This window comes from Thrips palmi, unplaced genomic scaffold (assembly GCF_012932325.1).
Source record: "Thrips palmi isolate BJ-2018 unplaced genomic scaffold, TpBJ-2018v1 HiC_scaffold_10, whole genome shotgun sequence".
Classification (NCBI taxonomy): Eukaryota; Metazoa; Arthropoda; class Insecta; order Thysanoptera; family Thripidae; genus Thrips; species Thrips palmi.
Window position 1 is genome coordinate 6,244,276 of NW_023144621.1, and position 25,827 is coordinate 6,270,102.

Here is a 25,827-nt window from a genome sequence, read left to right on the forward strand (position 1 = left end):
TCAAAAATTATGGGTGAATTGAAATTTTTCTTTGTGAGGGATTGGAAGCTCAATCAAACTAGAGTTTCAACAAATAGCTTTTATTCACTTAAGTAATTACATTTACTTTCAATTTTGCAAGCATATCATAGATCATATCACAGCCTAAGCACTTGAGTACAAGTGCGACCATGCTCACATTCTTCAGGGCTTTTACCCTAGCCGCTCTTATGAGCGACTGCAAATCTTCACTGTATTGATAAATACAGTGGAAATAACTCTTATGAAGTCAATAGTACCTATCATGAGCACAAGATTAAAGAAATATCACAATTATTTACAAATGTTTCTACACTGGGGTAAAACATGAAACAATAGACAAAATACAATAATAAATATTTTAAATCTTACAACTAGCTTACTCATATCTTTTAAACAAACTTGAAGCAATAACAAATTTTGCATAAAATAACAATTCAAGAATTTTTGAATGGTAATGTCTGAGGCTTTTTCTATTCAGTAATACCCTGTAGTGGCAGTAACATGAGGTTCAGTGTTATTAAAGCCACGTAATTTGATTGTAAATTCCTTCAGCCTCTGAATAAAAATTGAGTCAAAATTTTGAATGTGTCCAAAGCTGTGTTATAACTTCATTGAGCCTTAAGCTTTTGGGATTCTTGGCCTGCTGTAGCAATCTTGTTGCTAGCTTGCTGCTTCCTATGCTGGCTGATAGCATTCTTCACATTTTGAGCGGGCATCTCGAACAAGAGAGTCAGGACAGCTGATGCCATGAAAATAGCTATAGTTTCCTTCATATTGAACTGTAATAAAACAGTAAATGAGTTAATTTCTCAGAAATTCAGGTCAAGTTTACTTGTTATTTTTTGAGTGAAACTTACCATTATAAACAAGCTGTACTGAATGGGAGCTTTGGTGAGTCCAACATTGTAGAAAAATACTGGGAATTGAGTGAGGTAGAGAGCATAAGATAATCTTGTGCAGACAAGAAATCCATGCCAAGAAAAGAATCGCCCAATTGATCCTGAATCAATATAAAATTAACTATGAGTCAAGAGCATAGCCTTATAAACCATTCATGATGATCAAAATGAAAACTTGCCTCCTTTGCCTATGTATGAAGTAAATATGATCCAACCGAACAGGAAGCACCAAGTAATAGGTGCGAAAGCTGCATAATTTGCGGCATGGATGGCTTCATACTTGTAGCCAACTGTTCCCATGAAAGATGGACTTACAACTGATAAATAGAGGCATACAAGCGCCAAAGTCCAGCCCAAGGTCAAGTGTGACTGAAAAAACAGAACAATTAAAAAAACCTTTTCTTAGAAAATTAAACATAGAATGTCAAAGTGGAATTTTTTGCCATATTATTTTTAATACCTGTTTCAACTTGAAGTCCCGACCACAATGGCGCAATATATAGCCAAGGGAAACTCCCATGAGGTACACAGTGAGGCGATGTGTTGGCATGACATAGGATAGATCGGCAGTTTTGAACATTTGTGAAATCCTAGGGGAGTAAAGAAGACAATTTTCAAATCCATTGCCCTGAAGAAATTTGAAGTAGGGAGGCAGTGATTAAGGAACTTACGAAGATCCAAAGTACACAAAGAAGCTCAGTTCATGGAAATATGTGTAGTAAAATCGGAGCATTGTTGAAATTGTGGCAATAGCTCCCAAGATAGCAAAGCCTCGCTTGGGCTTCGACCAGAGAATCCACACAAGCAGAGGGGAAACTAAAAACAGTTGTGTGTCAATTCCAACGTGGTGAGTATGAGTCAAGCACTGCAAAGAAAAGTGAATTCTAATTGAGTTTGAATGCAACCAGTATGTCACAAAGTTTTGGCACCATAGTAGTAACTTACCATGTTTTCAAAACCAAACCAGTTGTGGATAAAGAGAAGGTTTCTCCACCAGTGCCGTTTGCAAATGTCAGAGTGAGACTTGATCACCAAATTCCACAGTGGGCCAGATCCTAGCCAAGGCAGCACAAAGGTACAGAACATAATCAGGGCTGCCAGGGATGGAACCAATCTGGAACAGGAGTGAAGTTGGATTAGTCCCCATGGCGATAAGGTAAAAATAGTCAACTGATCATACTGATGTCTAATGGGTGTACCGAATGTATCGATTTTTAAGCTCTTGCAGCATTTTGATTTCTTGTCCACGCTCCAGCTTCTTGACATAGGCATATGATGTCAGCAGCCCACTCAGCATTATAAAAGGATCTGTGTACAGGCTGGCTGCACGAGCAATAGTTGTCCAGTGTTGACCAATACCCTGCAACATTCAACATTCCAGAACGCTTTTGAAAACAAAAACTTTATGTGGAATCAATTCACAATATTTGTTTGAAAGCATATTTTGTCACTATCCAAGAGGCAAAAAGTGGAATTGAAGACACACCTCGCTCATTTCAGTGCGGTTGCTGTAGCCGTTGTAGAAGACGGACATGGACTTGTGGCAGAGGAGGAGCATTATGGCGTTGAAGAAGCGGATGCCGTGCACGCTCTCGATGTCGTCGGCAGACCTCTTGGTTGACAGCAGCGCGGCCCAGTTCTTGGGCAGCGAGAAGGCGAGCAGCAGGTCCCCGGCCAGGCCCTTCTTGGGCACGTCCTTGGCCTCGTCCTTGGCCTTGTCCGTCACCTCGCCCTCGGCCGGCCTGGAGTACACGTCGTAGAAGGAGGCCACCACGGCCAGAAGCACCACCGCGCCGAAGAAAGCGCTGTAACCGGGTTTTCGGGTTGGGTCGTGGGTTCAAATCCGCCCAGCGGCAACATTTTTTTGTTTCAAGATTTTCCTTGCTGACCTTGCCATGACGGAGCTGGTGGGCATGCTGGCCCACGGCCGGTGCACCTGGCACATGTCCTGGTCGACGCGCACGCGCAGCGCGATGCCCGTGTTGGCCGTCAGCGCGCGGCTCCAGGCGTCCACCTGCAGCTCCACGTCGGCGGCGGAGCACACCGCGGGCACGCACACGCCCCAGTTGATGGTGGAGAAGCGCGGCACGCGGTGCCCCGGCTGAAACATGAGAAGCGTTAGCGCGTGGCGAAGGCCGCGGTCAAGTCATCTCCGGCGCTCCGCCTCTCTCGTGCTCTCGGCATGTCCCGTACAGGTGCGAGAGAGAAAGGGCGACGGAAACACTCTCGGAATCAGTCCACAGCGCCGCGCGTGTAGTCAAGCCCGCTCGCCGCGGCTGCCGGATGGGTTGCCTACCCCCAGGCGGGCCGCTTTGCCGCACAGTGGGAGGAGGAGACAAACAAAATCCCGGACGCGTTTTGTGCCCTCGAGTGTCTGAATAGGACTCAAGCCGAACGAGTGACCCCACCAATGGATCTCTCTCAGCACGACGAATCCATTGGTGGGGTCACACGTCCGGTTCGAGTCCCATTTAGCGGCTCTGGAGCTCGAAGCGCGTAGGGAGTTTTGGCCGCCTCCACCGGTCTTCCGGCCCACAGTGCGCCGGGAAATAGCAATGTGAGGACACTTACGTCCTCGAAGTTGCTCTTGAAGGCGTGGTGCGAGTAGACGCCGTCGTAGATGGCGGCCAGCACGGGGTGCGGCGGGCTCTGGGTGTCGCCGCGGTGCTCCTGGCGCAGCAGCAGCTGCAGGTACGCGACACAGTGCTGACCCTGCACCTCGCCGTCGGGACTGCGCACGGACAGGCACTGGTGGAAGTCGCCCATCTGGTTCACGTTGCCGTTCAGGATGCCGGAGGGGAGCTTGGCGGAGGCGTCGTGCACTGCGAGACAGAGAAGAGCGTGAGGCTAAGTTTCTGGCGGTCTCTCTGTCGCACTCGCGCGGCGACCCGTATGGGTGCGAGGAAGGCGGAGCGACGGGACCGACCGGGCCGTCTGCGCCCAGTGGGCCACCGGTGGAGGCGGTCTAAACTTTGAACGCGTTTTGAGCACCAGTCGCCAAATGGGATTCGAACCGAAGGTGTGAGCCCACCGATGGATTCCTCGTTCGGAGAGCAATCCATTGGTGGGGTCACCCGTTCGGTTCGAGTCTGGAGCTCGAAACGGGCCCAGAGTTTTAGCCGCCTCCACCGGTCTTCTGGTCCACTGTGCAGCGTCAGCCTGCCGCGGCAGAGGATAGGCCTGCCCGTAACGCATCCGAGCGCCGCGGGCGGCCTACCCTCACTCTCGCAGGCGGCAGGCGGCCTTGGTGCCTGCTCCGCCTGCTCCTCGCCGCGAATCAACTTCCAGTGCAGGTACGTCGCTGGCATTGTCGCCGTCTCGAGAAGACCCTCTTTACCGCCTTGCCTTGCCGCTGCCGTTCTGCGGCGCGTCCAGCAGGCCACCGGAGCGATTCAGAAGAATCGTTTGGTCGCTCTGTCTCTGTCGCACTCGTGGTGTCGCACATATGGGTGCGAGAGAGACAGAGCGACAATCCGCTCTTCTGAGTCGCTCGGCAGCGGATGTGACCAAGGCCCGGCGGCCCGGCCCCGTCATCGACGAGGTGCCCACTGGTCGTTCGGACGGCCGGGCTGCCTTTTCCGGGTCGGCCCCTGTGACAATATCGCGTGCCCCGCTGGCGCGTGGCGACTCTGCAGACTCTCTCTGTTTCGCTCGCACCCATATGGGGCGGCCCGCGAGTGCGAGCGAGACAGCGACAGCAGCCGGTCGCGGAAATCCCTGTTTGATGGATGTTGTTTGATCCGCTCGCTCCAACAGGTGTTGGCGCTGCTCATTGGCTTCCTCACAGACGGTCATTGTTCTGTCATGCTGTCAGGAGCCGCGTGTAAACAGACGCCACCATTGTACGCGTGCCCCTCTCCGCCCCGCCGCTCCCCCTTCCGTTTTTTGCTTTATTTTTCTGCACCCGCCGGGCCATCCGGCGGCGTTTCTAAACAGAGGCCGATCGCGAAGTGCGGCGCGGTGCGGCGCTGTGCAGTGCCGCGGCACGCAAGGGATGCAGCCAAGGTATGCATTTTTAACTCTTCTGCTTGAGATGCACCGGTGGCAGCGGTGCAGCCCGATGGCGCACGTGTGGAGAGCACACTGTGTTCGCGCGCCGGTCGGATGCGCGCTGCTACACTGCTACAAATAAACTGCAAAAAACCTCGAAATTTCGACTTTCTGTTTGTGGGTGCGTTCCAGCGTCCCCCAGAAGGGAGTCCTACACCGGGTCAACCTCTGTTTCGAAACAGGAATCTGTGGGGCCGGGGGCTCGCCCGCGGCGGCGGATGCATTTCGCCGAACCGAACGTCGAATTATCGGAGCCCCCGGAGCGAGCCGGCGACTATCGACCTATCAAACACCGCAATCATGTGTCGCCCCGCGCGCGTGTGTGGAAACTGGGGGAGGGCCTGCAGGCCCACCGCGTCGCTCCGTCTCCCTCGCACTCGTGGGGCGTCCCGCGTGGGCGCGAGAGAGACAGAGCGACGGACAACGTTTTTCCGGGCTTCGCTGCCTAGCATCGCGACGCGCCGTTTGTTTACTTGGTTGTGAAGGCTGGCGCAGGCTGGCGTCGTTTGCAACAGCGATCCGACTCGCTGGGAGGTTATTCCCACTCCTATGCGGGCGGGCGCGGCAGGCGGCGCGCGGCCGGGCTTCGACGCAGTCACAGAATTTCGGCCTTTTCTGGAAAACAGCCTTCCCTGCTTTCCTTATACCCGAAAATCCATAAGGCGTGAGAGTTTCCCAGACGCCCACGCCGCCTTGTGGCTTCCAGACCGAGGTTACGTAATTTGTGCACGCCTGCGACGCCCGCGCCTGGTTCCCATTCTTATGCGGGTGGGCTTGGTGGGTGACTCGACCAGCAACAAGCTTCCTCCGAGGCCGGCCCGCCAGACTGCCTGCCAGACAGCCTGCCCGAGGATCATCTAAATACGAAGGGCGCCCACTTCGCGCGACACCCGCGGTTGTCTCTCCCGCAGCACAGTGGGTCAGAAGACCGGTGGAGGCGGCCAAAACTCTAGACGCGTTTTGAGCTCTAGAGTCGCTAAATGGGACTCGAACCGAACGTGTGACCCCGGTTCGAGTCCTGTTTAGCGACTCTGCAGCTCAAAACGCGTCTAGAGGTTTGGCCGCCCGCGCCGGTCTTCTGGCCCACTGTGCGCAGCCCGCGCGACATCCTCATCGAGGCCCTGCCGCCTCATTGCGTCTCGTCACTCACTCTCTCGCACCGTCACGGCTCGCCCCATGAGTGCGACAAGGAGCGACGCAACGCGGCGGGGAATGCCGACGAAACAAAAAGGACCCAAGTGGTGAAGAAGCCCCGCGTTGGGTCCTCCTCGAGGACGCCGAGGACGCTGGCCGTCTGGATGCCGCCGCGCCGCCGCGCCCTCCATGGGCATTTTTCATACCGACGACACGCCTTGTTCCTCGTTCGGCGAATCATCGTCGGGGACCTCCGGCGGGCCGAGTCCAGACGCTCGCGCCGTCTCTCTCGCACCCGCACCGGGCGGCCCGCGAGTGCGAGAGACGGCGCGGAATGAGCCACGGCCGCGCCGCGACGCACTTTGCTCGTTTATTTTCTCATCCCCTGGCAAGTCATCCGGCGGACCGTCTTGCCCGTCTGCGGTGCAAGAGTGCCAGCGGCAAGGCGGCGCACAGTGGGCCAGGAGACCGGTGGAGGCGGACAAAATTTTAGTCGCGTTTTGAGCTCCAGAGTCGCTAAATGGGACTCGAACCGAGCGCGTGACCCCACCAATGGATTGTTCTCCGAACGGGGAATCCATTGGTGGGGTTACACATTCGGTTCGAGTCCCAATTAGCGCCTGTGGAGCTCAAAACGCGTCCGGGATTTTGACCGCCCCCACCGGTCTTCTGGCCCACTGTGCGGCGAGGCGGCGAGGCGTGGGCGGCGGCGTCTCAAGTACTGGGACGTCCTCGCGGCCGGCCGTCTGCGGGCCGCCTCCGAACGCCGCCGTCGTCGCTCCGTCTCTCTCGCACTCGTGGGGCCGTGGGACGCACCGCGGGGGTGCGAGAGAGACAGCCGTCGGCGTGCGTGCTGGGCTCGAGGTGGGGGCGGATGGGGGCCGCCAGGGACCGCCGCGGTGGCCAAACGGAACGAGGAGCCGGGCGGGGCGGGGCGGGGCGGGGGGGGGCGGGGCTCGCGGCACGCCCCGATGCAGCAGGTGTTTGCTTTTTTTGCGGTTTCTTACGCCTGACGCATCGCAAAGAAAATACTACAAAACCAAAACAAAAGAGTCTGTCCCCGACAGAGTTCATTTCACCGCTTCCTTGTACGTGCGTGCCTTCCTCCTGCAATGCGTCTGGAATCCATCAGGCACGGAATTCGCAGACAAAGGTGACAAAGTTTTATGAACCCCGGCCAATTTATTCGTGGAGGCAGCATTTAATTTCCCCCGTACCTAGCACGAATTTTCGCGCCGGCCTGACTATATGATTGCTCTCGTGTGCACTTCGGCGGACGAGCGACGTATTCAAGACCCACGTGCGCGCTGCGCCCTGGTTCGGTTCTCGACTGGATACAATTTAGCACACGGCGTTAATTTGTCTGGCAGACCCCCCTCCAACCACTCCGGTCGCCTGCCATCGCCTTGCCATTGCTTGCACTCCGAGCAATGAAACGGAAAGTAGTCCCGCGTCGTCCGGCCGCGAGGGGGAAAAGGGGGGGGGGGGCTGGCGGTCAGTGGCAGAGAGCTAACTGGAGCGGTACACACCACACACGCGCGCACGCACACACGCGCGCGGTGATGTAAGACTTGTCCGTGAACTTGCCGCGGGGCCTTCGCTCGCCTTCGCTGCGTCGGCGGGGCGTCGCGTCGGAGGAAGCCGCGAAGAGCCCCCTCGGCAAACTAGCAAGCGGATCTCCCGAAATAATTAAAACCCCAAGCAAAAAAACTGAACGCACCGCTTTCGCCATGCCGCCTCTCTCTCTCTCTCTCTCTCTCTCTCTCTCTCTCTCTCTCTCTCTCTCTCTCTCTCTGCCTCTCTCTCTTGCACCCTAGCGGAACGTCCCACGGGTGCGAGAGAGACAGAGCGACGAGAGCAGTCTTCGGACTCAGCCCGCGGCCCGCATGCGGCTGATCCTTGGGGTGAAAAAATGCCTGGCTCGCTGTTGTAAGCGAGACACATCGCAGGGGACAGCTTCGACTTTGACGCGGCGACGCGGCGCTGGCCGCTGGCAGGCCGAGGCGTGCCACTGCACTGCACAGCACTGGGTGCTGCAGTGTGGTGGCACCGCGCGACCAAGTAAAGTGTAACGACTCTTTTACGCAAGCCGGCCGGGTGCAGCGCAGTGCAGCGCGGCCAACGCATGCATAGGCCTTTCACTGAATCGAAGCCTCACGGTCAGCGGGCTTTGTCGCTCTGTCCCTCTCGCACTCACGGCGCGACCCGCACGGGTGCGAGACAGACAGAGCGACGAAGCGTTGTTTCGGCTTCGGCCCGTGTCTCAGCGCATGTCGTGTTTCCCTGCCGTTCGGACACGACTGTTTGGCTTGATTTGTTATGATCGACTCTCTCTCTCTCTCTCTCTCTCTCTCTCTCTCTCTCTCTCTCTCTCTCTCTCACACACACACACACACACCCTTGTTGCTAAGCTAACGGCAGCACCCCTCCTATCCCCCCACCCCCACTCTTCCCCGCCGTGCACAACTTGCTCGCCTTCTAATGCTTCCTTCAGCTTCTCTTGACAGTCTGCAACAGGCTAGGCCGCCGTAACAGCATTCCCGAGAGGAGCACAGAGAGAGCACTGACCCTCTGCCACACTGCCCATGCCTGTCACGCGCCTCTCAAACTAGCACACGCGTTTTCAGACGCCTTCGAAGAAAGCGCAGGAGTGTGTGTGTTCGGCCGGGGCGATTTTAAACACGTTTCAGCAGATGTTTGCAAAGGAATGTGGCACTAGAAAATTTTTCCTGGACACACCCTTCTGTCTAGGCCATTATTGACACCATTGACACACGCCTGCACTGCCAAACGTGTAGCACGCCACACAGTGGGCCAAGAGACCGGTGGGTGCGGCCAAAATTCTAGACGCGTGACCCCACCAATGGATTGCTCTCCAAACGAGGAATCCATTGGTGGGGGTGGGGTCACATGCTCGGTTCGAGTCCCATTTAGCGACTCTGGCGCTCGGCGTCTAGAATTTTGTCCACCTCCATTGGTCTTCTGGCCCACTGTGCGGCGGGCTCGCGTAGGGAAGTTGTGAGATTGGCACCTTGTACTTACTCTGGAATGCCCAGTAGGACAGGTCGGAGAGCTCGCGGGCGAAGCGCTCGCTCTGGTTTCTGCAGCCCTCGGACACGCCGGGCACCAGCGGCACGAAGACGGGGGACGCGCTCAGCAGACGCTGCGCCAGCAGCCGCTGAGGCTTGTTGTCTGCAACAAGACCAAACAAGGCATTTTAGGCTTTCGAACGCGAGCTTTCGTTTGGCCAACTTCGTGGGTCAATACTGCTCCTAAACTAAGGCGGAGGAAAATAGCTCTCCGTAAAGGCATGCTAAAGAAAGGACCAAAGACCAAAAGCCCGTGGAGGGAGTAGGTACGACTTCCCGCCTTGGATAGGAGGACTCAGTGGCAGCTTAAACTCATCCCAAACAACGATTTTTGCGCAATTTCAACCGTTTTGACGGACTTTGCGGCAACACCGGTGGTCACAACCCAGACCGGGGAATCACACACCCTAACCAGGGCCTTCAAAATGGAGTTCTTTTGTCTGCCTCTTTTTCTAGGGTCGCATTGACCTGGTGGGTGCCGTTGGCTCGCCGGACGTGGCCCGGGGGACGGCATACGTTGGCGCAACGGATCGCGTCCGAGGAACGCTTTCGCGCGTCGTGGTGTTGGTTCAAATGGACTTTCCGGACGCGTCCCCAGCTATGTGGTTTCCGGGCTGTCCATGCCGGGCCATGTTCCTACCAGGCCACCAAGAATGAAATCACCAACTGCGCAACACCTTGAACGCCTTCAAAAGTCCCAAGTCATCTCTGCGAAGGTCTGCATACTGCACCATAACTAACACACTAACACTAACGCCAAGCAGGTAAATGATGGCCGAATTAGAACGCCGTCATCATCACCACCACCATCATCACCATCATCATAATTTTCATCATCATCATCATCACACCATCAAATGTGGTTAAAATGTTGAATCTCGGATACGTCGCGTACATCAAAGTGGCGACAGTTGAGCGAGGAGCTGGGCGGTGCGGGACTGCGGGGGCTTCGAGAAATGGTCGCCTTGGAGTCCGTCGGGGAGTCCGTTCATTCCCCCGGGACGGGAGTCCCCTTGGACCGTGGAGGTGTGCAGGTGTCGGCGTGTCGCAAGCGGGACGACAGGATCACCGTCACTCAGGCGCCGCAGATTGCCCGGGACCCGCTCGCGCCTCGCTCGCGCCGATCCACTGCAACCCCGAAGGCCTCGAAGGCCCCGAAAATGAGGAAACGGAGAGTTTACTTTTCGGGAGATCGATCTTGCATAGGCTGCGAACGCGCGGCTTGCATTCTTAATGCCTGTCTCTACAACGGAAAACCGGTTTGTGTGCGTGTGTGTGCGTGTGTGTGCGTGCGCGCCCATGGGGGTATTTGTGTTTACGTGTGCGTGAGGTCAAAGAAACTATTTCCATTTCTTCGCGCTTCGGTTGTGGTGGCATACAGTTCAGACTGCGCTCCCCCCGCGCACCCGCCTGCACTTGGTGGCTGAGGCCTCGGCCGGGGCTCACTGTCCTCCGAATTTATCGATGGCAATCTGTTCGCCTCGCAGCCAATAGAAGGCCGGGGTCCTCAGATAATCTCGCGTCCATGACGTCACCGGGCAGTCGGCCAGCGACTCCTTGAGCAGCGCAGCGCGCGGCATGATGAAGACCCTTCTTCCATTTTGGCGTGTCGGTGAAATACGCCAAGAACGAGATGTAAGCGAAATAAGAGGAATACGGACCGTGCCGTCTCTCTCGCACTCATGGACTGTTCCGTAGGGGTGCGAGAGAGACAGAGCGACAGGTGACGGCTTGGCGACGCGTCGCGCGGCAAAGCCTGTTGCCGTACAGCGACGCTGCACCGCGCGTGCGCGAACGTAAGAACACGTTCTAGGACCGGAACGCCGAGCCGCCCTTGGACTATTTTTGGCCCGACAGACGAAAAACGCGTCCCTAGAGCGGATGGGCGCTTCGTCGTTCTGGAAGCCTGCTGCCGAACAGGCTCTGTCTCTCTCGCACCCCTACGGAGCGCCCCGCGAGTGCGAGAGAGACAGCGCGACGAGCGCGCCGTTCGGAGCCAGCCTGCAGCGCGGCGTTTTTCGAACCGAGTCTGGAAAAGTGGCTGGACGGGTCCGTGCGGTCGCCGCTAGTGCGGCTAGTCGCTGCGTGTCCGATTCAGCCAACTAGTCTGGCTTTATCAAGCTGGCATTGGCTGGCCGTGCTCTAGCACCTCGCCCAACACGCATTCCCAGAACAAACCGAATTCCGGCGTCCGGTTGAATTCGAGATTAGTCGGGCAGACCACTGGCCTGCCTGGCCCGAGGCCCGGCCGGACCGCCCAACGCACCTGCTGGCATTGTCAACGCATCCCGCCTCACAGTGGACCGGTGGCGCGGCCAAAACTACTCTAGACGCGTTTTGAGCTCCAGAGTCGCCAAATGGGCCTCGAACCGCACGTGTGACCCCACCAATGGATTGCTCTCCGAACGAGGATTCCATTGGTGGGGTCACACGTCCCGTTCGAGTCCTGTTAAGGGACACTGCAGCTCAAAACGCGTCCAGAGTTTTGGCCGCTCCACCGGTCTTCTGGCCCACTGTGTGTCGAGAGCGTTGTATGATTAAGCGCAATTACCGCCAATCTCGGCCTCTGGCGGAGCGCGATAACGCGCACAGTGTCGCACACGACCTGCAGTGTACAGGGCGAGAACCGCATGGCGTACCCTTGGCCGCTGACTGGGGCTGAGGGGCTGGGGGCAGGGGCTCGCGTCAGTGCACTGCCGCTAATTGACCAGATTGGTAGGCTGTCTCGCAGTTCCAGAACCGGCTCGATATCTTTGTTTTTACAGAACTAACAGACGCCCCGCTTGTCTCATGAGGGTCGAGTTCACGCTCTCTACTTGCAAATAACCGTCGCTTGCTGCCATCATCGCTGCCTTTAGTGTCGCAACGCGGCAGCGGGATGACGCCAAACGCCACTCTGTCTCTCTCGCGCTCGTGGGGCGCTCCGTTAGGGGTGCGAGAGAGACAGCGACAATCAGCTCGCAGAGATGCGCGCTGCACTTGTAGGGGCTTAAGGACCGACTCTTCGTGATTGATCCCGTGGGTCGGTGACCTCACGGCATTGTTCTGCGAATAAGGGACTGCACGGCCGCGCTAACCATACGGGGCACGCCCACGCGGCGAGGGCGCAGTGGATTTGCCAGGAGACCGGCGCCGGCGGCCGAAACTCTTGACGCGTTTTGAGCTGCAGAGTCGCTAAATGGGACTCGAACCGAGCGTGTGACCCCACCACTGGATTCCTCGTTTGGAGAGCAATCCATTCGTGGGGTCGCACGTTCGGTTTGAGTCCCATTTAGCGACGCTGGGGCTCAAAACGCGTCCGAGATTTTGACCGCCTACCGGTCTTCTGGCCCACTGCAGTGCAGCCTGCTTGCAGTGTGCCCGCCGAGCCCGCCCAGAAGATGACGACGGGTTCGCCGATTACCTCCAGATACACATCTTTCTTTTTTGGCGCCGCGTCGCCGCGTCGTCGCCACTGCACTGCCAAGGTCCGCGCCGAAGGCGGACAGGCGGGGCAGTCCCGGGCGGGCCGACTAGGAAACGGAGGCCGCCGGAGAGTACGCCGGGGTGCCGGAGGGGACGGAGGGGGGGTGCGGATCTAGATCGGGCAGCCTTGTCCGCTTCCCCGAAAAGCTCGCCCACCCCGGCAAGGCGGCCAACGCCGCAAGGCTGGGATGGCTCGCGGGGGGCATGCGGGGCAACCCAAACAACGAAAGAAACGAAAAGAAAAAGAATGGATTCTATTTATGAAGAACGCACTGTTACTCCACCTCTGTACAGTCGAAACGCCGTTTCCACCATTTGAGGCTAGACGTCTGTCCCGGTCCGTCCCGGTCCGTCCCGGCGACCTCTGCGAGGCAGGGGCCTGGCCGGGGCCTGGCCGGGGCCTGGCCGGCGGCCGGCAGGACTAGGGGCCTGCATTGGTATTCTCCTCGCGGGGACGCGGCGACGCGGCGAGGGCAAGGTGCTGGCCCTTGCCCGCCCTTGGCTGCCCCGCGGGGGGCCTAGGGGGGCCCCGCCCCCACCCCTTCCTCGCCTTGGCCGCCCCCTTTCCCCTACAAGGTCCCCCCTCCCCTCCCCCTCCCCGTTCGGGGCCCATTGACACTGGCACGCCCCACGAGTGCGTGCGGCCATTGGGAGTGACCTCATGACTTTCACTCATGACTAGTCATTAGCGCCCAAAGGCCTAGACGACACCCAGAGAACCTCAGTGCCAAATTGGGTCTGCGACCAATACGTTACTTTTTGTTATTTTTTTTGTAGCGTGGTTGAAGCGTCGTCGTTCCAAGTGTGCAAGAAAATGGATCTCATGATCTCCGAAGTAAAGCATCCCTGTTGTGCAATCTTGCTCCAACCAAAATCTATGGAGAAATGACCCTCCAGAATATATCAATCGCCAATTCATGGAGGACTCTACCAGCGTATCTGCTTCTCGCAGCTACACAGCCATTAATTATCGGATGAGACCTGCCCTGGTGCAGCGACAGAAAGGGCCAAAAACAACTGGACAAAAACAACAACAAACGACAACTGGAGAAAAACTGCAACGACAACTGGAGAAAAACAACAACAGCAAGCATGGCTTCGCGTGCCACGGCGGATTATTTGAATTGCCCGCCCTGTGGTCTGCAGGCTGCTCGCCGCAGGCACGCTGTAGGCAGGGACGCAGACCATTTAGCGCGATTTAGCGCCAATGGCTTCCCGTCCAGCAAGTCACACTCTGCACACCACGGGCGGCGAGGCGAAAAGAAAAGAAAACCTCCAAGAGCAACAGGATGCATGTGGGGCCTCGCATAGTCGCAGGTTGAGTTTCCTGGCCGCCAAGTGATCGTCATCGTGCTCCCGTCAATAAGTAGTAGGCTGCGGCGCTTCGGCAACGCACTTCCCTCGGTTCCGCTATTTTCGGCTCGAGCTCGCCTGCCCCCAAATTGCAGGTGTTCTGCATCCGTTTTTACGGCGAACGCACTCGCGTGCTTCTGTCCGTGCGTCCGTCGTCTGTCTGTCTGTCTGTCTGTCTGTCTGTCTGTCTGTCTGTCTGTGTGTCTGTCTGTCTGCAGGTCTGTCTGTTTGTTTACCTCCGTCAATCTCTGCGAGACAGCAGTCGATATTTCGTCTCCGAGTCAAAACAGGGGTCAGTCGTTTTGACACGTCATTTTGACACGTCATTTTGACACCTGTTGGGACAATCCCCGGCGACGCCCCTCGCACCTCGCAGTCAACGTGTTAATGATCGTTTGTTCGAATCAACGACACACCGCAAGTGCGGCAATGAAGCCTGGCTAGCGCGGCGCTACAATGGCAGCGGCGAGCCCGCCGGCGGGTTGGTAGTAAGTGATAACCAACCGCAGCGCGTGAAACAGCGCGAAAGCGTGCGCCGTCTCTCTCTCTCTCTCTCTCTCTCTCTCTCTCTCTCTCTCTCTCTCTCTCTCTCTCTCTCCCTCTCGCCACGCCGTGACCTTGGCGGCGCGCGGTCTCTCTCGCTCTTCCCTGGCTGGACGGACGGCAACGCACCGCCGCCGCCCGCAATATACAGTGTAGCCAACGGGATGCCGCGGATGCTGCTGCGAGTGATGCCGAAGTGGGAACTTTGGAACCGACGGGGGAGTTACTCCACCACATCAGCACATCCCTCTGTTGTGTGAGGCGACGCATCATATGGCTTGTTTTGCACTGATTGGTTGATTGATTGATCGATTGATCGATTGATTGTTTCACTGATTATTGCTTGATTTTCATTGATTCGTTTTATTTTATTCAAACGGAGGCAAAACGCAAACATCTGAAAATGTCTTATTGCTTGGTCAGCAGGTGCCGGCCGGTGAAGAAGAAGAAGAAGAAGAAGAAGAAGAAGAAGAAGAAGAAGAAGAAGAAGAAGAAGAAGAAGAAGAAGAAGAAGAAGAAGAAGAAGAAGAAGAAGAAGAAGAAGAAGAAGAAGAAGAAGGAGGAGGAGGAGGAGGAGGAGGAAGCGCTGAAGTAAGTAGACGGCACTTAGTTGCCTCAATGCCAAGGGCGTGCCAGGGCGGAGGCTGATGGCGAGCGCGGCGAGCGCTTGTTGTCCATCCCGAGAGGAATTGTTTTAGGCCGGCGCGTCCGGAAGGCAGCCGAAGGCAGCGCTTGGATCACGATCCGAAACACGCCAGCGTCGCACCTGCCGTCCGTCGTGCCGGAGTCCGTCTGCGGGAGTCTGGCTGCAGCAGGGCCATGGTCGGGCCGCCACCTTCCCGGCTTAAAAATCGGATTGTTTTCGCGTTGCCCCACGGCTCTCTGTCTCCCTCGCGGACTCAGGAAACGCCCCACAAGTGCGAGAGAGACAGAGCTGCGAAGACACTGATGAACCCGGCAGAGAAGCACAATGCATTGCGTGTTGTTAAGTTGGCAGCAGCGCCACCTAGCGGTCTTTACCTGTTGTACTACCACTTGTCTCTCGTCAATCAGTCAAGTGGGAAGTAACGAAGAGTCAACATCCAATCTCTCTTCAAGATAATCCGAGAAACTTTTCCACGCCGCTTTTCGGCGAGCGGAAGTGGCCGAAAAGAAAGAAGAGCCACGGTACAGCACACTGCCACGATGGCGGGACACAGTGGTAAATTTCACGTGCTGAATTTGTCATCCTCCGTTCCTTTCGTAATGACTCGAGTGGCGTCCGGATAGAAGTATGTCAGCATGCATATGCAATGTCAGAACAATCAGCAGGCACCTTTTTCTTTCCTTTTTTCTCTCCAAGAAACGCACAAGTCCGAATGAGCCGTTTCCGCCGTCCGGGGGATTACGGTAAAGCACTGCAGCCAACCTGCCGCCAATGGGTGACGTCACCTGCGTCTTTGTGTCTTACAGTGAAGATAGAAGAAAATGCGTTGGGGAATTGCCACTACTACAAGAAAGAGCGCAAAGTTTTATTGTTGGTAAAAATGGTTCAGTACGCTCAGTTATAACCTGTGTGATTTTACAGTGCACCGAAGAAGCGGACCGGCCGCACCCATATACGATCTGGCACGATGACGAAGATGGTCTAGGTCTGGCTGAAATGTCAACGAATGCTCCGCCGTGGCTGTGCCGTGGCTGTGCCGTGGCTGTGATAGCCGAGCCTAGCGCGGCCCGGCGTTGCCTAGCGCTCTCTGGCGGCGTCTGACGTCAGGCAGGGGTTTAAGCGGGGCCACAGTGGCACTAAAAGCCCTGGCAACTTGTCTCAGGTGACACTCGCGCGGCCGAGCCGTCCGCACCCATGAGGGTACCCGAATTAGACGCTTTGGCAACATGCCCTCGCAGGTTTGGTGATGAACTACGGCTTGTTTTTCTACGGCTGCCCCCTCCGCCTCCCCCGGAACTACAAAACTGCCTTCTGTCCTTTTTTTCGGCGACGAGCCCAGCCGGCCCGGTGGCGGTGGTGGGCCGCCCGTGGCGTCTTGGCGCGTCTTGGCGTAGCGGCCGCGGCGATTCGAAGACCAGCGGCCAAGTTCAAGGTTCAAGGGCGAGGCGGGCCGAGAATGCGGCTTTTGGTTTTGTTCGTTCTTCGCCAGCGCGTTTTTCGCGTGGATGCAGAAGGAGGCGCGTTAGCCACGCGGTTAGCGCGGCGGACTCTGGAGGCGCGCGTCGTAGGTTCGGTACTCACCTCCGTCGTGGACTTCGAGGCGCTCCAGCTGCGCCAGGAAGCGCTCCCGCTGGCAGGACCCGGGGTCCGAGGACGCCCAGGGCTCGGCGCAGGGGTCGATGGCCGCCGTGTCGCGCACCATGCCCTCGACGGCGTCCTGGACGGCGTCCTGCACGGCGACCTCGGCGTTGCAAGCCGGGTCCAGGACGCAGGCGGCGGCGGCCACGGTCGAAGAGTTGTCGTCGTTGAGCCCGGAAGGCCCCCAGCCCCACGCGTGCACCGCGAGGAGGGCGGAGCTCAGCAGGACGGCGGTGGCGGCCACCAAGCACCCCGTGCCGCACGAGCGCCGAGCACCGCGCCGAGCAGCCATCACGGCGACCTGCAACACGACCACGCGGTCAACACTCGTCGAGGCCCTTGCCCTCCTCGCCCTGCCCGGTGTTGAACTCGCCCTGTCACTCGTCCGTTCCCAGCCTAGTCGGGCCTGGTGCACAGCCTGTCTGCATCTCGAGAGCAGCTGCCGCCCGGTTCGAAGCCGCCCAGGTTAAAGTCCGGCCCAAGCCCGGCCAAAGCCCGGCTAAATTCGATCCATCCAAAGCTGGAACGGGATATGGCATGCCCAGGACCGGTTCGTTTGGGCGGAGGCTGGGCGCCCATTGGTGGAGCGCGGCGCGCCGACTCGCCTCTGCGACAGGCTCGCGTCTAGCGCGTCTAGCCGACCACTAGACGGCACCCACGAGCGTCTAGACGCGGGACGAGCTCTCCAAAAGCAGTGACTCGGCAACGCAGAGATGCCATAACAACACGCAGACACTGAGCGGAAATTCACCCTAGAGTCTAGGGCCTAGTCAGCAACAAGCTAGCCAACTCGACAGCGTCTTACCGGGCTTCCCCAGCTTCCCCAAAGCCTCCCTAAGGCATACCCCTAAGAAAACCTTTACAAACTATTTTGGGCCTTACAAAGAAAAGTAGTTTGTTATAACAACGTATTTTGAGCATACATAAGCTTACAAAGAAAATACTTCGTAATTTACGATCTATTTCTTCGTAAAACAAAGTAAATTAGTTTGTCATAAGTATGCTCAAAATACTTCGTGAGGTTTTAAGAGTGCCCAAAGCCTCCCCAAAGCCTCCCCAAAGCCTCCTCAAGGCCCCCAAAGCCGTACTGCCGTTCCAGTAGTTCCAGTTGGGACTCCAGGAAGCCCGGCCGGCAAAGAACGAGTGTGCAGCCCAGCCGGTGCGGTCTGCGTGCCCTGCGGTGCCCTTGAACTTGCCCTACAAATGGACCGCCCAGTTCGGCCACACTGCCAAACCGCAAGCTGCTCATGCAGCGCAGTGACGCATCGCGCTGCAATGAGGGGGAGAGACAGACCGAGTCAGACAGACAGACAGACAGACAGACAGACACACAGACAGACAGACACACAGACAGACAGACGGGGGCGACATCATCCAAACTTGTCATGAGAAACTTGTGCGGAGGTTTGCCAAGGGTGAGGCATGAGGGGTGCCCATTCCAGGTTCGAGGCTCGACACTCATCAATGACTGTGTTGCGCGCGCTTGCGTCACAACGCGCAGATCATTGCGTCTGAAACGGGAAAGGCGTTGCCGAAGCGATAACAGTAAAAGTAAAGACGTTTCGAGCGTCGTCCGCAGTGCCTCGGCTCAGCCAGGCGGACGGACGCACAGTGGGCCAGAAGACCGGTGGAGGCGGCCAAAACTCTAGACGCGTTTTGAGCTACCCGGGTCCAAAAGGGGCCGCCCGGGCCATTTGCTTCCGCCTCCTGGGGCCCATTCCGGCCGTTCCGGCAAACGCGGAGCCAAACGGTCAAGGCCGACCTGTCCTTTTGTCGGCGAGGCGGTGGCGCAACCCCTTGTCGCGAATTAAAACCACCCCTTCGGCCGACATGTGCCGAACCCACAGTCGGGCCAGGAGACCGGCGGAGGCGGTCGGAAGCCCGGACGCCCCCCTTTTTGGCCTTTCCCGGAGCCGCAGAACGGTCAACAGAACGTGTGACCCCACCGCAGAATTGCCTTCCCCAAAAGGGAACACCACAGTGGGCCAGGAGTTCGGCGGGGGGTTTCCCCAGCTTTTGAGCTCCAGAGCCGGAACGGGCTCACAGAAAGGTTGTACCGGGCCCCCACCGGTCTTGGTGGGTCACATGTTGGCGGAAAGGCTCGGCTGGCGCGTCATTCCCCTTTTCCCCCTTTCGGGCGTGGTGCCTAGCCGTCGGGGGCCGCCGCACTTTCGGCCTACATACGTGTCGGCCTGTCGGCCAACCGGTCGGCTGGGTGGTCGTCTGGCCGCGGCCTGGGCTGTTGACCGCGGCCACCGGCGGGGAGTGGCGGGGAGTGGCGGGGAGTGGCGGGGAGTGGCGGGGAGTGGCGGGGAGTGGCGGGGAGTGGCGGGGAGTGGCGGGGAGTGGCGGGGAGTGGCGGGGAGTGGCGGGGAGTGGCGGGGAGTGGCGGCCGCAAAGTCGCCCGGCCCCGGCGACGGCCGCAGCGGCGACGGCCATGCGACGCGGGGCGCGGCCGGCGGGTCCTTCCGAAGGCCCTCCCCGTCGTGGACGTCGTCTTGGTGACGCACCTCGGCATCCTCGCCTCCCCCTCCCCTTCTCTGTTTATTCACGGCCCTGGTAAAACGGCAGCACACCGCCGCACTGACCGAGTGCCACACTTAAGGTAACACTGAGAAAACCTTACAAACTATTTCAGGCCTTACAAAGCAGAGCAGTTTCTTAGAACAAAGTATTTTGAGCATACATAAGCTTACAAAGAAAATACTTCGTAATTTACAAACTATTTCTTCGTATAACAAAGTAAATTAGTTTGTACGAATGTATGCTCAAAATACTTCGTAAGGTTTTAAGGGTGAAGCTAGCTTAATAACTCTTCGGTTTCGATCAAAGCCTAATGACCACTGTGCTGACCATTTTTCGACAGCATCTGTGCCAACACAGTTTAATTGGGATAATTTTTAAAATTCCACGCAAGGGACCCAGCGCGGCGCCTAGCGGGGGACCTAGCCCGCGGCAGGACGCGCATCAGGATGTGGCAGGTTGCTCGGTTGCGACATCCTCGCACATGCCGGGCCGAGCCGAGCCGAGCCGAGCGGCTCCAAGACAACACCCACGGGCCTGGCATGGCCGGCATGGCTGGCGTGCGTCCCAGAATGGCTAACCTTTCCATTGATCCATGGTTTCGGAGCCAGGCCGAGGCAGGCCGAGGCAGGCAGACAGGCCTCGTCTAGCGCAAAGCGGCGCAGAGCCCGCCGCTGCTCGGGCTCTACAGTGTCAGGGTGTCAGGGTGGGTGCGTGCTTGTGTCGGGCCAAATGGTTCATCTCAGGGGTTCAGACGGGTCAGGGAAGCTCGGGGAAAGCAAGAAAAGACAGCTGGAAGAGACAAAACCACCCACGTAATTTTGTTGTTTGGTTGTACGTTTGGCCCCTCGATCATCACGAAAACATAAACAAAACAAAGGAAGCTAGAGAAATGAGTTTCCGAATTCCCTTTCTTTGGGTGCTTGGACCTCGGCTTCCCTTCTGGGGAGGGCCATGACCGCTCGGGTTGACAAGGTTGCGCCCTTGCCCCCCCCCCCCCCCCGCGCTGGCACCGCTTCAACGACCCCGCGGCACCCACCGAACAGTGTCTTTCTGTCTCTCTCGCACCCCCACGGGACGCCCTATCAGTGCGAGCGAGCCAGTGAGACGGAGCGACGAAAGCACTGTGCGGATCATCGCCCAGCACACCGCGCGCTCTCTCCCGCACTCTTGGGGCGGCGCGCGGGGTGCGAGAGAGACAGCGAGACAGCGCATCTGCCCCTACCTTTCCTTTCTTTGGCGGGAAAATCGAAACGACGCGTGTTGCGTCACTGTAGGAAGCGAGCGCGGCGCCATACCACTGCGAAGTGGCAAAGTGGCAGAGTGGCATGCCAGTCCGATAATTATAACGACCTGGCGATTTAACGACGGCCCCGCCGGCATGGTCGGCAGCGATTACCTCGGTAAAGGATAGAGCGCGCGAGGGGTCGTCACTCCTACACTGTCGAAACTAAGTTTTGACGTTTTGCTCAAATCGCCCACCATTTCAACTTTTGACAAGATGCTGCTGAGCAATTCGTCATGTCAAAATGATATCACCGAGATAGCCGACCTCGTCGATTTGACTTGACTTGTTTGCAGTGTGGAGTGCTCTATCTTTGGGCGCCGGACTCCCGGGGGAGGGGGGACGAACGTCATAGCGAGGGAAGGCCCTAGCTACTGTGGCGCCGCGCGTTCAACTTCCCTACAGGGCGAAACGGAAGGGATTAGCCACGCGGAAGACAGTCTTCAAACCAGAGAGACGCAATTGTCAGCGGAAACAGAACCGAGCGTGAACGAAGCGGCGTGCAGATACCGAGTAACAGGCCAACGGTCATCGGGCGTACACGGTAAATAAAATTGCCGTCACTACATACATGAAAAAAAGATGGACGACAATTTTTGTTGCAAATTCATGACTATTGTCATCAAGTCTCCCACGTTAATTTTGTGCAGCTAAGCCGATCTAAATGGGTGGACACGGGAAGATGAGCCTTGAAATGGTCATCAACCGAAGAGCAGATTTTCACCACCGGAAAGAGCGGGTATCGGGCTTTTCCAGCGCCTCTACGCCGTGTGCGATGCCACGCATGCGTCTGCAGATGCCACAGTGCCGTTCCGAGCACCGCCTTGCGTAACCTCTTCACGACCGCACAATGGTCACGCATGGTTAATCAATGGTCAGCCTCTTTCGGCCCGGAAACAATGCGCTCTCACTCTCACCGATGTCACACGGCCAGAAAAACATGTTCAAAGTCGGGGCGCTAACGACTTGTCCAAAATTAGTGCTACAAAGTCTCTCTCTGTGGCATCGACTTTGAACTGGGCAAAGAGGAGAAGCTGCCGAATGTTTTCAGGGCCGGGCGCTAACCACTGTCCGAATTAGTGCTGCCAAATATTTTGCAAGCTGGACAGCCACGGCGCCGTGGAGCGCGCGGTGCGAGCACCGCCACCCAACGAAAGCCAAAGCTGTGTACTCAGCCAGGCGCTTAGCTGGGTGGGGTGAGTCCAGCAGAACTTGTAAGCCGCGCAGCTACTAGAAACTAACCTCAACTACACCATCAAAAAAGGTAAATCAGATCCACTAAAACTCACTTGACTTTCGTCGTAGATTCGACTTAGATTAAATCTTGACGAAGAATAAGTCAACTCGACAAAAGGCAACAGGTTTTTAGTCGTCGTTTCGACATGGCATTTTTTACGGTGGGGCTCTTTTTTCCTGCTTGAGTGCACTGCAGGCTACGAAACGGTCGCCGCGGACGCAGCCTTTTTTTCCGTGAGTGCAGCGCACTGTCCGGCGGCCCGGCCAGCAGGCTCATTCCGAGAGTCGTCGCTCTGTCTCTCTCGCACTCATGAGGCGTCCCGCGTAGGTGCGAGATAGCGACGAAAACAACTCTCTCTCGGAATCAGTCTGCAGTGTCAATACCTCCAGCACGCTGGCCGCGCTGGCTGGGCCGCACAGTGGGCCAGAAGACCGGTGGAGGCGGTCAAAATCACGGTCGCGCTTTGAGCTCCAGAGTCGCTTAACAGGACTCACCGACCGTATGACCGCACCCATGGATTGCTCTCCGAACGAGGACTCCATTGGTGGGGTCACACGTTCGGTTCGAGTCCCATTGAGCGACTCTGGAGCTCGAAACGCGTCCGGCATTTTGACCGCCTCCGCCGGTCTTCTGGCCCACTGCGGGCCGAGGGGCCCGCGCTAATCTGCCCCTTCCCCTTCCGCGAGCTGTCGTCGTTTTTGTGCCTTCGGGCCTTCGGGTCAGCCGCCCACACCTTAATTGTAGGCTGCCAGGACAGGCTCCACCAGTGGAGGCGCCGCCGCGGAGGCTCTGCCTGTTGCGACGCTTTGCAATTATTGCAACACGTACGTTTATGACTGCATGGATTCGCGATCGGCATTGCGTTGCTTTAGCACGCTTTAGCACGCTTTATCCTCGGCACCGCCCTGCTGCACAGTGTCGTCGCTCTGTCTCTCTCGCACCCCTCCCTGAGGGCAGCGGAGACAACGACGAGGCGAGCAGAGGTCCGTAAGTCAACTGTGGAGCCCTGGCCATTTCAGCGCCCGTACTATGCACAAAATAACATTACTGAACTAGTGGTTACATCAAACTGACTGAAATTCGGTTGATCTCGGTTACCGCTACGGCACGAAACAGTGGCGTCGGAAGTCCCTCTCGCTGGGGGGGGCTCAAATATTTTTAAAAATCCTTAAGCGCGACCCCCCCCCCCCCATTTTACGTGATACTTACAACAGGTCAAATTTTGTTTAAAGAGAACAATAGTGCGTGCCTATTTTAATCCAAAGGTACTCCTGCACAGGTTTGCACTATGAATATTTGTCTAAGAAATTTAAGGGGGGGGGGGTAAAGCGAAATTTCGAATTTTTTCATGTTTTTTCAGCCTTCTATTCTTAGATATTGGTCACCCTGACATGAAAATGGACATCACCATTGGATTCTCCATGCCTTTTTACCATTTTACCATCTTTGGTTGGGGGTCTGGTGGCACTTTTTGAATTTTCGCAAACATTTTACATTTGGTCCATATTTGGGTTTTAATCCTTGCGCGCAGGATTTCAATTCCAAATGTTGTCCCAAAAATCTGACGAAGTTGCCACATCTTTAAGGTCAAAATGAAGAAGACAAGGGAGCCGGATTTCAAAAACATGTTTTCTTTCGCTATGAATCTTAAAAACTAGAATCATGACTGTTTTTATGCCGCTTTTGGACATTCATTGACCTGTAACTAAAGATTGAGACAAAATTTTGAAAAAAACTCTCCCTTGTCTTCTAGCTATTTGAACACTGATCATTTTAAGCTGTCGCACAACATTCTACCTCTTACGGTCTCCGAGATATCCTGCGCGCAAGGTCAAAAAAAAAAGATACCGAGGAAAACCGGTTTAAAGTTAAAGGGCCTAACCTAACCTCACAGTGATTGTACGAATTAGAAGCTCCCTGTGCCGATTTGACGGTGCTGTGGGTCGAAATATGGTCAGGTTTGGTTGTACCAAGGCCCAAAGAGTCGAAAAAAAGCAAAAACCGAAAATCGATTTTCTTCACTTTACCCCCCCCTTAATGTAAAATTTGCGGTTGTTTTCTCTTTAGATTTTCAATGTTTTTGACATGGTATATATTCATGGACTGTGAACGACATGTTATTGCATAGAAATAAAGTCACTTCGAAAAGCTACTTCAAAGTGCGAGCGAAGCGAGCTTCAAACCAACGACGTTTGTTTACTTTTAACTAAAAGATGAAAGCAAGGAGCATGCTTTGAAATGTCCATTTGTTCGTGGCGTGGTTGCTGCGACACGTCAAGTCGCCTCCAGGAGCGTCCAATAGCGTTACGCGCAAAAATTAAATATGGCCATCGCTCCGCTCGGGCCAAAAAATGGGGGGGGGGGGGCTCAGCCCCCCCTGGCTGGCGATGGGGGGGGGGGGCTCTGAGCCCCCTCGTCACCCCACTTCCGACGCCACTGGCACGAAACGCCCCCAGACTCGTACCGCCGAACAGGACGCGGTCCAAGGCTCCTTGCAGCACGGTGGCTGAGTCCGTGTCCGGTCCGGGGCGCCTCCCAGTGGGCCAGAAGACCGGTGTAGGTGGCCGAAACTCCAGACGCGTTTTGAGCTCCAGAGTCGCTAAATGGGACTCGAACCGAACGTGTGACCCCACCAATGGATTCCTCGTTCGGAGAGTAATCCATTGGAGGGGTCACACATTCGGTTCAAGTCCTGCTTAGCAACTCAAACCGCGTCCAGAGTTTTGACCGCCTGCACCGGTCTTCTGGCCCACTGTGGGGCGCCCAGACGCCAGTCACCTGCAAGTTACCCACCATTGGTCTTCGACGCTGCGACGCGTTTCGCGCGTTTTGCGTGCGCCCGGCGCCCAAGTCGCTCGACACTGGTCGCTACGCGGCGACGCGGCGACGCGGCCGGGGCGGCGGGTCGGGGCCGCGCTCTTTCCTAACGCGCCGCGCAGCAGGTTCGGCCGTCTCTCTCGCACCCACACAGAGCGCCCAGTGAGTGCGAGAGAGACGCCCCAGTGTCCTGGGCTCTGTTCGCCGGCCGCGCCTCCGGGCGGATACTAGTGTGACTCTTGAGTCGTTTCCTAACGACTCTCTGTCTCTCTTTGTCTATCCCTCTCTTCTAGACACGCGACGTCTTACAGTGGAACGCGGCAGTGTTCACGATCAGATCCGCCGGGGAGGCGGGTCCACGCCACTGCGAGGCGAAGTCCGAATTTCTGCCGACTGAACGACTCGCCTCACTCCTTGGCATTCCCCCGAGCCTTCGAGACCGACCGCTTGTTGTGAGTACCGTGTACTGAGTACTGAGTACCGAGCACTGAGTACTGAGCACTGAGTACTGAGTACCGAGCACTGAGTACTGAGTACCGAGCACTGAGTACTGAGCACTGAGTACCGAGCACTCAGTATCGAGCACTGAGTACCGAGCACTGAGTACCGAGCACTCAGTATCGAGCATCTGCGCAGACGATTGCACCCGAAAAAGTCGTCTCGTCGCCTATCTCTCTCTCACCCTTAATCGAGGGGGCATGCTTAGGGGTGCGAGAGAGACAACTGCATACCTGTTGGTTTGTTGCGATGCTAATCCAGGTGGTCGCGAAAGGTGTTGTTAATCACTCTCACTGTCAAACGGCCCGGCGAACTGACTGGCCAACTGGCTGGCCAACTGACTGGCACATCGGGGAGCACACTGGAGGCGCACAGGCAGCCGGTCGACTGCGGACTCCAGAAACACTGGCGTGCTATCAAGGCGATGCAGCGCGCCGCGCAGACCCACTAGGCCCCCGCGCCCTCCGCCACGGGGGGCCCGGTGGGGGAGGGGCGGGGCGGGTGAGGTGGGGTGAGGTGGGGTGGGGTGGGGCGCGGCGGGGCGCGGCGAGGTGGGGTGGACCAGACTGAGCCGCGAGTCTCGGTGTGGACGCTGCACCTTTCTGTGAAATGAGACAAGAATTTTCTAC

The 25,827-nt window shown here is 56.8% G+C and overlaps 1 protein-coding gene across 1 annotated transcript; it reads right to left on the bottom strand.

Annotated features, from left to right (window-relative positions):
- Positions 1-64: 64 nt before the first annotated feature.
- On the bottom strand, positions 65-25,592 carry LOC117650749 (O-acyltransferase like protein-like). Its single transcript, XM_034394348.1, has 13 exons — positions 25,432-25,592; positions 16,782-17,139; positions 9,147-9,296; positions 3,492-3,742; positions 2,810-3,021; positions 2,407-2,725; positions 2,120-2,280; positions 1,866-2,034; positions 1,592-1,785; positions 1,381-1,510; positions 1,100-1,289; positions 879-1,021; positions 65-800 (listed from the first exon to the last, which is right to left on the bottom strand). Exons 2-13 carry the CDS (start codon positions 17,128-17,130, stop codon positions 630-632), a joined length of 2,439 nt encoding a protein of 812 aa, XP_034250239.1. The 5' UTR covers positions 17,131-17,139; positions 25,432-25,592; the 3' UTR covers positions 65-629.
- Between the last annotated feature and the right edge of the window lie 235 nt (positions 25,593-25,827).